Source organism: Lampris incognitus, chromosome 15, assembly GCF_029633865.1.
Source record: "Lampris incognitus isolate fLamInc1 chromosome 15, fLamInc1.hap2, whole genome shotgun sequence".
NCBI lineage: Eukaryota > Metazoa > Chordata > Actinopteri > Lampriformes > Lampridae > Lampris > Lampris incognitus.
Genome location: NC_079225.1, coordinates 45,142,945 through 45,158,751, shown reverse-complemented (window position 1 = coordinate 45,158,751; position 15,807 = coordinate 45,142,945). Strand labels below are relative to the sequence as shown.

General features: G+C 48.3%; 1 protein-coding gene across 6 annotated transcripts in view; it reads left to right on the top strand.

Moving 5' to 3' along the window:
- Window positions 1-4,011: 4,011 nt before the first annotated feature.
- Window positions 4,012-15,807, top strand: part of LOC130125245 (protein CEBPZOS-like) — a 15,431-nt gene continuing 3,635 nt past the window's right edge. For 2 of the 6 annotated variants that reach the window (XM_056294760.1, XM_056294761.1), the window contains exons 1-3: window positions 4,487-4,573; window positions 6,249-6,366; window positions 6,497-6,541. In XM_056294760.1, coding sequence (XP_056150735.1) covers window positions 6,249-6,366; window positions 6,497-6,541 — 163 coding nt within the window. In that variant the 5' untranslated portion in view covers window positions 4,487-4,573. The other 4 variants (XM_056294763.1, XM_056294764.1, XM_056294762.1 and 1 more) reach the window with 4 other exon arrangements.

The following is a 15,807-nucleotide window of genomic DNA, read 5'->3' as shown; positions in this document are numbered from 1 at the left end:
ACCCAGGTGTCGTCCACAAATCTGAACCAATGGCGAGGCGGGGTCCCTGGACAGGACATCAGAGCCTCTTTTCCACTTCCTCCATAGAGAAGCTGAGACTGGGGACCCGTAGCACAGCCATACCTCTAACTGTAGTGCTGCCCCCTGTATGTGAAGTACGTGGACTGAAGACACAGCTTCAGGAGCGGACACACTTGGTCAGTGCTAAGGGTGGTGCTATTGGTAAGGGTGGGGTCGTTTGATAATTTCATACGGACCACCTCCACTTAACATCATTCACCCTCTGGTGTCTGGTGCATTACATGAGTGGAGAAAAGTCAGAGTTGTCGTGGTGTTTTAGAGGAGTAGCTGTCTTTAAGATATACAGACACCTATTTGTCTGTATATCCCATCTGTGTGATGGAAACCGTGTGGTCAGATTTCAAAGGGAATCTGATCCGGAGAGAGGTACTAGGAATCATCATATAGGAACATCTCATCTTCTCGCTGATGGGCTCATTCGAGCCTTTCAGATGTAAAGAAGCATCAAATTAACCTGCGACTGATTGGCGGCACGGTGGCGCGGTGGTTAGCGCGGTCGCCTCACAGCAAGAAGGTTCTGGGTTCGAGCCCCAGGGTAGTCCAACCTTGGGGGTCGTCCTCTGTGTGGGGTTTGCATGTGGCGAGTGTGTGTGTGTGAAATTCTTGTGTAGGAAGTGGGGTTGTTGTGAAGCGTCCAGTGTGTTGGTGTGGTGTTGTGTGTCTGTCACGTCCCACTCTCGACCGGCACCGCTGGCTGGCAGAAATGTGAACAGGAGAGCCGAGCACGTCAGTCTCTCCCTGCCAGTACACAGCGAGCCCTATGTAGCGCCTCCTCGTGGCGACACACGGTAACTGGGTACACCTTGGACCCTGGCTGAACTACAAGGGACTCGGAGGAGGTCTGGCCCCTAGACGTGCGGTACGCAGGCCCACCGGTGTGCGGCTATTCCCTGATGCCCACGAACCAGCCCCCAGCTATGGGCTAGATAGTGCCACCTAGTGGACACCTCGGGAGAGGAATAGGCTACGGGAGTGAACCCCTACACAACATCGACGTCCACAGTGTTGTTGTTTTGTGTCTTTCTTGCCCTCTTGTGTGTGTTTAAGTGGGGGAGTCCTGCTGGCGTGGTGTGTGGCTGCCCCTTCTCCCTCTCGTAGCGCCCCCTTCCCATCCACCCCCGCATGTCTGTGTCGTGTCCATCTGTTGTCCTGCTTCACCCCGTTTATTGTAAAGCCACTCTGAGTGTCAGAAAAGCGTATATAAGTTTAATTTATTATTAGTAGTAGTACTATTATTACTCCTCGTGTCTGCGTGGGTTTCCTCCGGGGGCTCCGGTTTCCTCCCACAGTCCAAAGACCTGTAGGTCAGGTGGATCGGCCAGACTACATTGCCCCTTGGTATGAATGTGTGTGTGTGTGGGGGGGGGGGGGCTGTGTGATGGCCTGTCCAGGGTGTTTCCCCGCCTGCCGCCCGGTGACTGCTGGGATAGGCTGCAGCATCCCCACCACCCTGGGAGCAGGAGGAGCGGTTGGGATAGTGGATGGATGGATGATGAATAACCCATGAAAGATTTCTTGCGGCATGTTTAATATTAGTTAAGACCCCCATGTGACACGCCGGCCATCTACTAGTGGGCAAACGGCAACGTTGTGTTTAAAGGGAAGTAGTTAGCTTTCCACGGCCAAACTCGGCCAGCTTAACTTCCTGGACTCATGTCACCGGCCACCAATAACACCATTGTCCAGTCTGTGTTTGCCCACCCGCAGAACGCCCCCCCCCCTCCTGCATAGCCCCGTAAACCCAGCATGCTAACCATGGTGGAGGCCTCCGTTATGAGCTGCTGTTAAGTGTGCTCCTCCTCGGCCTCCAGCTGTGTCAGATAAACATCGGCTATAAACTGACGTGTGTACCTCAGCTGAGCAAATACTGAAGCTTGGTTAAGACTCCATGACACATCTCGGCCTCCAGGATGTGTCCTCGGCCAGCTTGATCCCGTGTCCTCAGGATGTAGGAAACTGCAGGCACTGCTACACCAAACCTCCCCGTGGTGAAGTTACAGAGTTCTGTTCACGAAGTGTCGGCTCGACCATGTTGTTATTACCCCTGGTCCTCCCATGATCGTCCTTTTACCTCATACCTTTAGCCTGTTACCTGCTGCTGCTAAGATCCGGTTTGGGGGGGGGGTCATTAAAGCGGTAACCTTTTGGCCTTAACATATCGTCATTAAACTCAGTTTAATGTCTCAAATTCAGATCTTAAATCTCCTTTTCCCGTTGCATGTTGTCGCCAGACCCCCCGGAGTACAGGGGTTACTTTACTGCACGCTAGACTGTACCTGTTCTGTGGACACAGCTCCCCTTCTTCCACAAGAGTCTCTCGGGCGAGGGGTCGTCATTAAATGCACATGTTGCTGCTGCGCTTCGGGGGAAAGGGCCTCACTTGTCTTTGCAGCCGTTGATGCAAAAGACATTCCCGAAAACGAAATCTCCTACCTGGTGTCACCTTAAGGTTTCATGACCTGGTGAAAAGGAAAGCTTCCTCATGTGCATCTGCAGTGGACTTGCTTGCTGGTTGTCCATGGTGCCCGATGATGACCATCTTCTTCTATCTGTGGGTCCTTTGAGGACTCAGATAGCAGAAGATCCCTGCGCAGCAGAGATGGTTTTTAAAGTGGCATGGGGGGTGCGCTTCTCCCAACGCCACATGACCTGATTGTAGAGGAGATGGTTCCGATGACAAGGGGGGTCCCTAGACGACCGGCACCTCCACACAACTGCAGGGGGCTGCCGGAAATCCAGTTTTTCGGAAACCGCCTCGAAGCATGCCGCCACAGCTTGCTTTTCTGTTGGGGTGAGCTCCCTTAGCCTTATGTCTTCCAGACTCACCCACAAGGCAGCGGGGCAGTGGTTGATAGGTGCCAGGGTGTGTCCACCAGGGTGGGCCTGCACACCATATCTCTGGGGCCCACTGCTGCTCCGAGATCCCCTGCCAAGTTAGCCTGGGGCCGCAAGACCCCAGTTACCACGTGTGGCCACGGGGAGGAGGCCTGGCAGGAGTCTTGGTGAAGGAGAGGCTATGTACTGGCAAGGGAAGGCTTACACGCTAGGATGCTCCCCTATTAGCCACAGAGGCTAGCTAGCGGCAGGCAGCAAGCTAAGGGCAGGAGTCTTGGTGAAGGAGAGGCTATGTACTGGCAAGGGAAGGCTTACACGCTAGCATGCTTCCCTATTAGCCACAGAGGCTAGCTAGCGGCAGGCAGCAAGCTAAGGGCAGGAGTCTTGGTGAGGGAGAGGCTATGTACTGGCAAGGGAAGGCTTACACGCTAGCATGCTCCCCTATTAGCCACAGAGGCTAGCTAGCGGCAGCAAGCTAAGGGCAGGAGTCTTGGTGAAGGAGAGGCTATGTACTGGCAAGGGAAGGCTTACACGCTAGCATGCTGCCCTATTAGCCACAGAGGCTAGCCAGCGGCAGCAAGCTAAGGGCAGGAGTCTTGGTGAGGGAGAGGCTATGTACTGGCAAGGGAAGGCTTACACGCTAGCATGCTCCCCTATTAGCCACAGAGGCTAGCTAGCGGCAGGCAGCAAGCTAAGGGCAGGAAGGACACAAGCGGGTTGGAAGAACACATGCACCTTCCCTCCAACTACACACTGCTGCACTAGACGCATCACAACACCCCGTGTGTATGTACACACACACAGACACACACACGCAGTGGACTAGTGACCCGGGCCGGGGGACACATCGAGCTGTGGGTTATTTGTATTTGAGAATCGGCAAATTCAGGTTGAAGCTTCCTTCCGTCAACTTTCAATCTCAAGAGTCCCAAAGCGTTCACTTCCAGCGGTCATCGACCCCGCTCTTGGAGAGCCGTCCTGCTGGTTTTCGCTCCAGCCCTGACCGGCTCTCTGCGCAACTGTAGTCCACTGACTTCCGGTTTGTATTGCAGCGGTCAAACCCATTTCCTGTTTGCAGGCGCGCGCTATTGACAGCGGCATTTTTTTTCGCTATCCATGGTAAATCTTGCAGGCATCGCCAAAAATATGCCGCTGTCAATAGCGCGCGCCAGCAAACAGGAAATGGGCATGACCGCTGCAGTAGAAACCGGAAGTCAGTGGACTACGGTCATGTCGAGGTCTCGGTAAGTAGGTAATCAGTCGGATCAGGTGTGTTGGATTTGGGCTGGAGTGAAAATGGCAGCGCTCCAGGAGCAGGGCTGGTGACCGCTAAACGGCGTCCTTCATAGGGTTCGATTGGGTTTGCAGTACCCGGTGGCTTGCGTTCAAGCCGAGCTCGGTTAGTCGCCTTGTTATAATAAGATGGCAACAAACCGGTTCGGCTAAATTCGGGCCTCTGTAAACGCGAACTGGCTGACAAACGTCACCGCGCGCACGAGGAGTTTTGTACCACCCGGGCTTCCGTAGCGCGGAAGTCGTGCAAGTGTTTGGTGGAGGACGGGAAAGGACAGGACGGGACCGGACGGGACGGGACGGGACAGGACGGGCCATACGTCTTGGGTCTTACTTGCTTCCTAACCGGGTCGTACGTAGAACGGTACGTCTTGGGTCTCACTTGCTCCCTAACCGGGTCGTACTTGGAACGGTACGTCTTGGGTCTTACTTGCTTCCTAACCGGGTCGTACTTAGAACGGTACGTCTTGGGTCTCACTTGCTCCCTAACCGGGTCGTACTTGGAACGGTACGTCTTGGGTCTCACTTGCTTCCTAACCGGGTCGTACGTAGAACGGTACGTCTTGGGTCTCACTTGCTTCCTAACCGGGTCGTACGTAGAACGGTACGTCTTGGGTCTCACTTGCTCCCTAACCGGGTCGTTATTAGAACGGTACGTCTTGGGTCTCACTTGCTTCCTAACCGGGTCGTACTTAGAACGGTACGTCTTGGGCCTCACTTGCTCCCTAACCGGGTCGTACTTAGAACGGTACGTCTTGGGCCTCACTTGCTTCCTAACCGGGTCGTACTTAGAACGGTACGTCTTGGGTCTCACTTGCTCCCTAACCGGGTCGTACTTAGAACGGTACGTCTTGGGTCTCACTTGCTCCCTAACCGGGTCGTACTTAGAACGGTACGTCTTGGGTCTCACTTGCTCCCTAACCGGGTCGTACGTAGAACGGTACGTCTTGGGTCTCACTTGCTCCCTAACCGGGTCGTACGTAGAACGGTACGTCTTGGGTCTCACTTGCTCCCTAACCGGGTCGTACTTAGAACGGTACGTCTTGGGTCTCACTTGCTCCCTAACCGGGTCGTACTTGGAACGGTACGTCTTGGGTCTTACTTGCTCCCTAACCGGGTCGTACGTAGAACGGTACGTCTTGGGTCTCACTTGCTCCCTAACCGGGTCGTACTTAGAACGGTACGTCTTGGGTCTCACTTGCTCCCTAACCGGGTCGTACTTAGAACGGTACGTCTTGGGTCTCACTTGCTCCCTAACCGGGTCGTACTTAGAACGGTACGTCTTGGGTCTCACTTGCTTCCTAACCGGGTCGTACTTAGAACGGTACGTCTTGGGTCTCACTTGCTTGGAAATTCTGGGGGGGGGGGATTACATAGCCAGACATAGAATGGCCAGGCTCCGCAGTATATGTCTAATCTTTTATTCCATGTGTACCGGCGAGGCCCATCAGGTCAGCGGACCTAAACCTTTTGGTTCCGTCGGGTCAGAAGGTGTCCTGTGTCCTTTCAGTCTTAAAATGGTCAAATCAGGTGGTTTTTAAATGGCCTGTTTAAAACCTAAATCTGTGTGGCATTAATTTTATTCTTGCACCTGATTTAAATCTTTCAAGCTTTTTATTTTACATCAGTTGTTGTATATTTGTTTTTCTGTAAACCGTAGTGTGTATTTTGTTGTCTATTTTCTTTTCAGTAAAGCACATTGTAAACTTTTCAAAAAGGGCTGTAAAAAGGTTTATAATAATAATAATTAAGGGCAGCACGGTGGCTCAGTGGTTCACAGCAATCAGCTATACTACATTGTCCCTAGGTGTGTGTGTCTGTGTGTGTGTGTGTGTGTGTGTCTCGGCCCTGTGTGATGGTCTGACAGCCTGTCCAGGGTGTCTCCCCGCCTGCCGCCCAATGACAGCTGGGATAGGCTCCAGCATCCCTGAGACCAGGAAGAGCGGTTCGGATAATGGATGGATGGCTGGATGGATAATAATTAATAATAATAACAATTAATAATAATAATAATCCTAGTGTTCTCCGTCTTCCAACAGATGCCCCCCAAGCCGATGGTGCCCCTGGCTAAGAAGCTGTTGAAAGGCGTTATTGTTCTGGAGCTGCTCGGCGTGTTTGGGGTGTATGGGCTTTTCCAGAAGATGAACACAAGTCAAGGTATCGGTACAACATGTGTGATGAGGAAACAGAACAACAGCAAACGTTTATTCTGAACAGAACACCAACATGTCCACTGACATGTATATATATATAAATATATATATACACCCCCCCCCCCACCCCCCAGATTTCAGGAGCACCATGAAGAAAAGGTTGCCATCGGTTCTGGAAGGTAAGGGCAGTGCGTATATACACACACACACACACACACACACACACACACACACACAGTTAAAAACTGCCTGTCCGCTGCTCGCCATGAGGGGAGCAGTCTTTTGTTGGGGTTCCCTGGTTGGTTTGTTGGGGTTCTCTGGTTGGTTTGTTGGGGTTCCCCGGTTGGTTTGTTGGGGTTCCCCGGTTGGTTTGTTGGGGTTCTCTGGTTGGTTTGTTGGGGTTCTCTGGTTGGTTTGTAGGGGTTCCCTGGTTGGTTTGTTGGGGTTCTCTGGTTGGTTTGTTGGGGTTCCCTGGTTGGTTTGTGTTGGAGCAAAACCTCTGTTCTTTTTTTTGTGATCAACAAGTTTTATTTTAAAAAACAGGACACAACAAACACACAAACAACAACAACAGGGCTGCACACTAGTAACAATGTTTACGGACCGAAATAAAGGGGAAAAGAAGTTTACAGAATAAAAAGGCGTATCCGTAGCTGCTGAGGGTAAGCGACAGACACTCCCAAGGCCAAAACAGAGTGGACTGAAAATAAAACGGTACAACAAAACTATACGTTGTGTATATACAACCATCCATTTCTACTAACTTCCAAAGCTGGCCTTCTCCAGGTCTGAGGGCCCTGACTGACACACCAGGCCAGCCACACAGCTATGCCTTCTTTTAAGGTAGGCCCTTATGGAGACAGCTATGCCTTCTTTTAAGGTAGTCCCTTATGGACACAGCCATGCCTTCTTTTAAGGTAGTCTCTTATGGACACAGCCATGCCTTCTTTTAAGGTAGTCTCTTATGGACACAGCTATGCCTTTTAAGGTAGTCCCTTATGGACACAGCTATGCCTTCTTTTAAGGTAGGCCCTTATGGACACAGCCATGCCTTCTTTTAAGGTAGTCCCTTATGGACACAGCTATGCCTTCTTTTAAGGTAGTCCCTTATGCACACAGCCATGCCTTCTTTTAAGGTAGTCCCTTATGCACACAGCCATGCCTTCTTTTAAGGTAGTCCCTTATGGACACAGCTATGCCTTTTTTTAAGGTAGTCCCTTATGGACACAGCCATGCCTTCTTTTAAGGTAGTCCCTTATGGACACAGCTATGCCTTTTTTTAATGTAGTCCCTTATGGACACAGCCATGCCTTTTTTTAAGGTAGTCCCTTATGGACACAGCTATGCCTTTTTTTAAGGTAGTCTCTTATGGACACAGCCATGCCTTCTTTTAAGGTAGTCCCTTATGGACACAGCCATGCCTTCTTTTAAGGTAGTCCCTTATGGACACAACTATGCCTTCTTTTAAGGTAGTCCCTTACGGACACAGCTATGCCTTTTTTAAGGTAGTCCCTTACGGACACAGCTATGCCTTCTTTTAAGGTAGTCCCTTATGGACACAACTATGCCTTCTTTTAAGGTAGTCCGTTATGGACACAGCCATGCCTTCTTTTAAGGTAGTCCCTTATGGACACAGCTATGCCTTTTTTAAGGTAGTCCCTTATGGACACAGCTATGCCTTCTTTTAAGGTAGTCCTTTATGGACACAGCCATGCCTTCTTTTAAGGTAGTCCCTTATGGACATAGCTATGCCTGACCACGGGCTTGGCTCTATTGAGTCATGCTGTTGTACACTCAAGAGACGGTATGCTGTGGTCAGATGCCATCCAGCACTGAATTAAAGGAAGTTTGGGATCAAACTGCCGTTTCAGTGTGGTCTTTTTTGCTCCAGTAAGGCCTGCCAGCATTAGTCTTCATTGATTTAAATTGAGAGACAGAGATGACTCGTCATTGAGCAGACAAAGGCAGGGATCAGGAATTATTGTTGATCCTAATAACTCTGACAGCATTGACGTAACCAGTGTCCAAAAGTCTCTGGTCAGTGAGCAGTCCCGTACATACGCATTGTTGTGCCCAGCTCCTGAGCCCAGCAATGAGGTCAGTTAGGACTGCTAATTAGTTTCATTTTATTTATTTTTTTTGGATCCCCCCCATTTTTCTCCCCAGTGTTATCCGGCCAATTACCCCACTCTTCTGAGCCATCCCGGTCTCTGCTCCATCCCCTCTGCCGATCCGGGGAGGGCTGCAGACTACCACATGCCTCCTCTGATACATGTGGAGTTGCCAGCTTATCCTGCTCTCAGGGTTGCAGGGATGCTGGAGGCTGTCCCAGCAGTCATTGGGCGGCAGGCAAGGAGACACCCTGGACAGGCCGCCAGGTTTCATTTGAAAACATTTGACGGGTGTAGCGTATGCTCTGTGAATCATCTTTTAGTGAATGAGTTGATGTTTAGAGGTACTGCTTACGTTAGACCATATTGTTTCCCAATATGGCTCCAGACTGAGGATGCGGAGTCCCCTGACCCACACCCCTTCAACTGCCAGTCTTGGTAGAGCAGTCAAGCAGAGAGTTAATGTACACCTCACTGTCTCCCAAGAACCCCGCCCAGGACCGAGCCACTCCTCCATAGGGTGCTCCGAAAAAGGCTCATTCCGGGGCACCCCATATGTTTTCACTGCAGATCTCAGTCTCAAGTAAAAATAGAAAGAGGTGCCCGGTAAATCATATTCCTCTTTAATATCTTGGAATGAACGGAGTCCAGCGTTGTTAAAAATATTGCTGAGAGGGGTCCGCGGTGGTGTAGCGGTCTAAGCATCAGCTTTGTGTCGATGCAGTTGCCCACTGGGGACCGGGGTTCGCTCCCCGGTCTTGTCAGATCCGACTATGGCCGGACTCGATGAAGCAGCAATAATTGGCAACGCTGTCTTTGGGAGGGGGGCGGAGTCGGCTCGTGTTCGTCACATGAATGAGTCTCTGTGTGGGGTGGGGTGGGGTGGGGGGGGGGGAAGCAGTGGTTCGGCCTGGATTCACCTTGTCATGAAAGTGGCGAGGCGTCTCCATCGAGACTGCCGGCCGGAGAGATGCAGTTGGCGAATGCATGCAGTACAAGGGTGGGTGTTTGAACTAAAATAGGGCTCGATTGGCCACTAAATTGGGAGAAAAAAGGGAAAAATCAGAAATAAATTAAAGAAAAAAAATATTGCTAAGAGTGGAGACGCCTTTCTTGTGACCATGAGGGAAACGTAAAAGGCTGCCCACCTGATTGAAGGTGACAGTTATTCCATAGCGGAGATGTTTGACAAAATAATCTGTTTTGCCCATCATCAGTTCTACTTTTTCCATACATCAATAGAATTGGTTACGATGCTCCCGTATCGTAGGTTAATGTTTCTGCGCCCCCTGCCTGTATATAATAAGTGTTCCAGAGGGTGTGGCTTCCCACGTGCTGCCTCCATAGCCCGCCTCAGAGCGAAGGATGAGGAAGGCGCTGCGTTAGGTGCACCTGTAGATCTGGCGAGACTGTGGTACTGGAATCGCCAGAAACGAGGGTCTCGATAACGTAACAGAGTTGCACTAATGGAGGGCAATTCGTTTTCATCCGAAACATCAGGTGCATAGATACACGCTAATAGAGGTTTTGCATAATTAATAGAGAGCAGCACATAGACAAATCTGCCGTTGTTGTCATGACCATTCTCCATAACCACAAGCTGTAATTTCCTTTCCGCTATAATCAGGACACCTCTAGCTTTAGTTGACGTGCGTGAATGAGCTGTAATTTTACGGTGCTTGTTCTGGAACCGCTGTACGTCCTTCGCTGTCAGGTGTGTCTCACAGCTATAGAAACACGTTTGTGGTGTAAAAATTCCAGGCAGCGAGCGTGCTTAATGGACGAGTTCAGACCTTGAACGTTTCAGGATGAAGATATTCAAGTTGGCCATTTAAATGGTGGTGAAGAGGCAGCCACCATGCTGCCCAAACAGTGGCGCAGTGGTTAGCACTGTCGCCTCACAAGCAAGAAGGTCCCTGGGTTCGAACCCCAGGGTTGTCCAACCTTGGGGGTCATCCCAGGTCGTCCTCTGTGTGGAGTTTCCATGTTCTTCCCGTGTCTGAGGTGGTTTTCTCCGGGTGCTCCGGTTTCCTCCACCATCAAAAAGACATGCATGTTAGGGTTAATACTCCTGTCTGTGCCCCTGACCGAGGCATGGCAAGACCAACTGGAGCTGCCCACTGCTCCTAGCTACACAGCTAGGATGGGTTAAATGCACAGGATGAATTTCCTCACGGGGGATCAATAAAGTATATCAAAATCAATAAAAGCAAAATAACACGTAAACAGTCCACTTTATAATAATAATAATTTTATTTATATAGCACGTTCCTAAAACAATATTACAAAGTGCCTCACAAAAAAAAACCCAGATAAAACCAGACAAGGCAAAAATGAGAGTACGATCAGAGTAAAAATAAAAACAGTAAAAATAAAAACAATTATCAAACATTTGTAAAAGCTTTCATAAAAATAAAAGTTTTGAGACGAGATTTAAAAGAAGCGAGAGACTTGGTTTGTCTTAGTTCAGCAGGAAGAGGGGTCCATAGTGTGGGGGCTCTAACAGCAAAAACCCGATCACCCTTTGTAACCAACCGAGACCTGGGAATAACTAGCGGGGCTCCATCTGCAGATCTTAATGGTCAAGGGGGGACATACGAAGTCAATAAATCACAAATGTATGAAGGAGCAAGACCGTTTAAAGCCGTAAAAGTGAGCAGTAAAATTTTAAAATCAATTCGAAATGTAACGGAGCCAGTGTAGGGAGGCAACTACAGGAGTGATATGATCATGTCTCTTTGTCCTGGTAATGAGCTGAGCAGCGGCGTGTCGTACCAACTGCAGATGATGGAGGGAGCCCTTGCTGATACCAGAATAAAGTGCATTACAGTAGTCGAGCTGAGAATAGGTAAAAGCGTGTACAACTTTTTGCAAATCGGCAATTGATGAAAATGAGCTAATTTTGGAGATTAGCTTGAGCTGCAGAAAGCATGGCTGAGCAACATGTTTGATTTGATTATCAGAACTGAGGTTAGCATCAAATATTACTCTAAGATTCCTAGCAGTCTGCTTAAGACTGCCTGACAGACCACCAAGATTAGTAGCAAAGAGGCTTATATGAGTAGTAGAGAAAAGAACTAAACTGAGAATGTCTCTTAATAGCTAACGGCCGCACAGTACATTTAACATGGACAAACTGAGAGTTTAACAGAAGAGCTATAGACAAACAGGCAAACTGCCAGGTCCTTGTAACACCTAAGGTTTGCATGGAACATGTACTAGCCATTCCGATGGTGCACGTACTGCAAGGCCATGTGCATCGTAGTCGAGCGCCACCCGGAAGTCAGCCTCTGTTCATATGTATGGAGAGGCAGCCATTACGTTTTGATTTCCACACTTTTCCAACCCAAGAAAAGATAGAGATGTCTCTCCCCGCAAGTCTCTCTGCCCACGCTACAGTCCAGAAACCTCTGCTCTTGCTCTCTGCTTTGCTCTTTGATTTTCCAAGTTTTCCTACTTTTTTTGTTACTTTTTGCTACTTCTCCACAAGCAGTACTTGACTCTAAAAACTAGTTATTTGCAAAAGTGACCATGGGTTTGACTGAGTTCTCAGATTTCATCTCTTTGAAGAGAAGAGACTGTCCGTGGCTTCGAGACCGAAACACACCAAGTCCCGCTGCCCTTGGGAACTAGGCTGGCTTTTCTTTGTGGAGATTGTTTTCACTCCTGGTCATGGAATGTGACGAATTAATGTGGATAAATCAACATTTGAGGCACTGGAATATATTAAGTAGACTCAGGCTTCAAAAGGCTTTTGGCGGAAAGATGTCTGAAGGCCGTGACATTCACTTAGAGGTGACGACTCATTAACAAATTAAATAATGTCAACTGAATGTCAGGAAACAACTTGACAGAATCAAGTTTAAGATAGCTGTACAGCACAATAGGAGAGACCTGAAATACAACAGTGATCCTATTCCGGGAGGTAATGGCATTCACTTAGGAGGTGATGACCCATTGAGAAATGTAATAATTAATAATGTCAATCGAATGTCAGGAAAACTTGATATCTTGACAAAAACAAGATCAAGAAAGTTGTGATTACCATAGGAGACCTAAAATAGTAGCAAGAAGTGATTCTTTTTAGTGTATATTATGATGGTACAATAGGAGAGACCTGAAATAACAGCAAACGGTGATCCTGTTCAGTGAAAGTTGATGAGAGCATAAACCAGGTTTATACTCTCGGAAGTTGGACAGCTGGACGCTTTGTTATGCTTTGGAAAAAATGCCTGTCCTCTCTCCTCCCTCCACTGAATGCACCAGCTGTGCCAAGCTCAGCCAGAAAAATCAGAGCTTGAAAAAAGAATCACCACACTCTACCAAATACAAGAGGACGAAAAACTTATTGACACTCTGATTGCTGTTTCCCAAGCTGATGTCTTGAAACTGGCTGACGATCAGAACCAGGGACATGAAGCGTGTTGTGGAGCGGCTTTCGGACATAATGATCCCCATGGTGATGACTATGTGGACACTATTCCCTGGTCTTGCCTGAACCTGCTTGAAACCGAAACCACAACGGATCTGGATATGTGCTATTGGCTAAACTGGGATGCAAGACCAAAGACCTGTTCTACCCCTGCAGTGTCAAACCCTGAGCTCTGGACAGATGTCCAGGGTAAAAGAAGAGTCATGTCTCACCAGAGGTTCGGCTTGAGAACAAGTATATTGTTTTGGATGAGCTGCCTGTCAGTGAGCACAATGGTAATGCCACAACTAGCATTAGCACCGCTAGCTCAGAAACTAATGCCTAGTCCCGTACAGTCATGGCCTGTGATATAGCTAAGCCCACGAGGAGCGCCTCTCGGCAGCATCTGGAGGTAAACAACAGATCAATAGCCCCTAAAGCCAATGTTGCATCATCAAAAAAGACAATCACAGCAGACCATGGACCGGACGTTCGAAAAAGAAGTTAGCCAGACAGACGTCAAACCAAAGACTCTGCTGATAGGTGACCATATAATAAGAGATGTTAAAAGGAAAGTTTTGAAAACTGTCTGTCTACTCTACGCTACAGTTAGCAACATGGTCCAAACACTGCCACAAGTGTTATTCGGCCATCCGGGCACCGACACACTTATTGTGCATGTTGGAACAAATGACACTTGTCCTGGAATGACGCATGGCTCAGAGCTGTTAAAAAGAGACTTCATACAGCTAATGGACATTCTATAACCAGTCCCAGGTCACATGTTTCTGTCAGGTCTCCTCCTGTATAGGGAAAGGAATTGAATGTTTCAGCCACTTGCTGGCATTAAATACCTGGCTTTCCTCCATATGCACTGCTCAAAAAGTGAACTTCATTGACAACTTCATCCTGTTCTGGGAGCAACGAAACCATTTCAGAATGGATGGGGGGTTCATTTAAACAGAGTGGGGGTCCACATGCTTACTGCCAACCTAACCTACGGCCTCCAGCACCTCACTGCTGGTATCTGGAAAGGGTGAGGAAAATCTGGGTAAAGTAGAGCAATCCTTTCTACCCAGGACAACAAGGACAACACCATGGATCATTTCCAGCCCCCCACTCCCTCCTCACCTCTCAGAGATATCTCACATAAGCTAACGAAGCAGATAAGAGGGATTGATGAGATGTTACTATGTGGCACCAGAAGTTCCCATTTATCCAAACAAACCAAGGGCAATCTCCCTGCAGTCAACATTACAGGGCATGCCGGTTACTAGGACCCACTGGCTCCGTACCCCACCCCCCCACCCCCTTCAGCTCATGTCTCCCTCTGCTTACTGGGTATGGACTCACTGCTGCTGATACAGTGAGGAGCAGCTCCAAGTGCTGCAATTCCTGTTTTGACCAGCTTCAGGGAGAACAAAGTATACTCAAAAGTGCACAGCCACTTTATCTAATCTGACTCCAGTTGTACGCCAGCAGCCATAGCTTGTCGCAAATAATTGGGCAGAAAATACTCCCAACACACTACTAAATTTAGTGTTACTAAACATCAGATCTTTGGCAGGAAATTTTTAGTCCATGATTTAATCATCAAGCACAATCTCTATTTGGCACTGTTCTTATTGAGTCATCACCTACCAACTTCAGTTTTGTAAGCGAAGCCAGAAAGCACGAGAGAGGAGGTGGAGTTGCCGTTTTGTATAACGATTCATTCCAATGCACGAAGATAGCTTATGGAAATTTTGCTTCTTTTGAATATGTGGCTCTTCAGTGGAATTCCTCTTCGAGTTAGTTATCTGTAGGCCACCTAAGTACAATGCAAACCTTTAGATGACTTAACTGAACTGCCGTCTTTAACCTGTATTGACTTTGACTGTGTAGTTAATGCTGGTGATTTAAACATCCATGTTGACAACCCCCAGGACAGAGGAACTAAAGAACTCCGTTGTGTTCTTGATAACTATGAACTGACTCAGCATGTGACGGAGCCCACACACAACAAGGGCCACACTCTGGACTTCATTATCTCCAAGGGTCTGAACATTTCTAAGGTTGGGGTGACTGATGTTGCTCTCTACGATCATTCCTGTGGTTTCTTTGAGAGCACTATCTTCATGCACACAAATGTTCAAATGGAGGTAATCACAAAACGGCATATCACAATGAAATATTTATTCAGACTTTCTCTTCCACACCCGCCCTCTCGGGTCTCCGTCAATGACCTTGTAGATAATGTCAATTCTAAAATTACATAAATGCCATTGCACCCACTAAGGTGAAGGTGGTCTCTTGTAAGAAAAAATCTCCCAAGATGATGTGCAATAAAGCTGAACGCAGGTGGCGAAAAACAAATCTTACTGTTCATTATGACATCTATAAAGAGAGACTGCACATTTACAATTTGGAACTGAGAAATGCACAGCGGTCCTACCGCTGACATTGCCAAAAACAGTGATAATGTGCCTTGTTTGCTACTTTCGATAGGCTAACAAACCCTCCTGTGGCAGTAGCCTCTGAATTTCTATGTCATGGCCTGCAATGAATTTGCCTCCTTCAATGACAAAATCAATTTGCTCTCTGCATTTAACCCGTCCTATTGTATAGAAGCAGTGGGAAGCTGCAGCGCCCGGGGACCAGCTCCAGTTCTTCTTTCCTATTGCCTTGGTCAGGGGTAGAGGCAGGGGTATTGTCAAGTTATTTTGGGAAATTTGCTTCAGCTTCTGCCCAAACTTGGAAAAGGCCTTAGCCAACCACAGGGAATGTATGGCACAACTCGAACAGCAATCTTCTTTAGTTTTATTTAATTAATTATTTTTAACTGTCAAGCTGCCTGATTATTGTGTTATTAGGTTGAAAAAAAAAGCAATGCTGCCATTACTGCTAATTCCATTCCACATGCACAGAAAAATAAAGCTCCTTT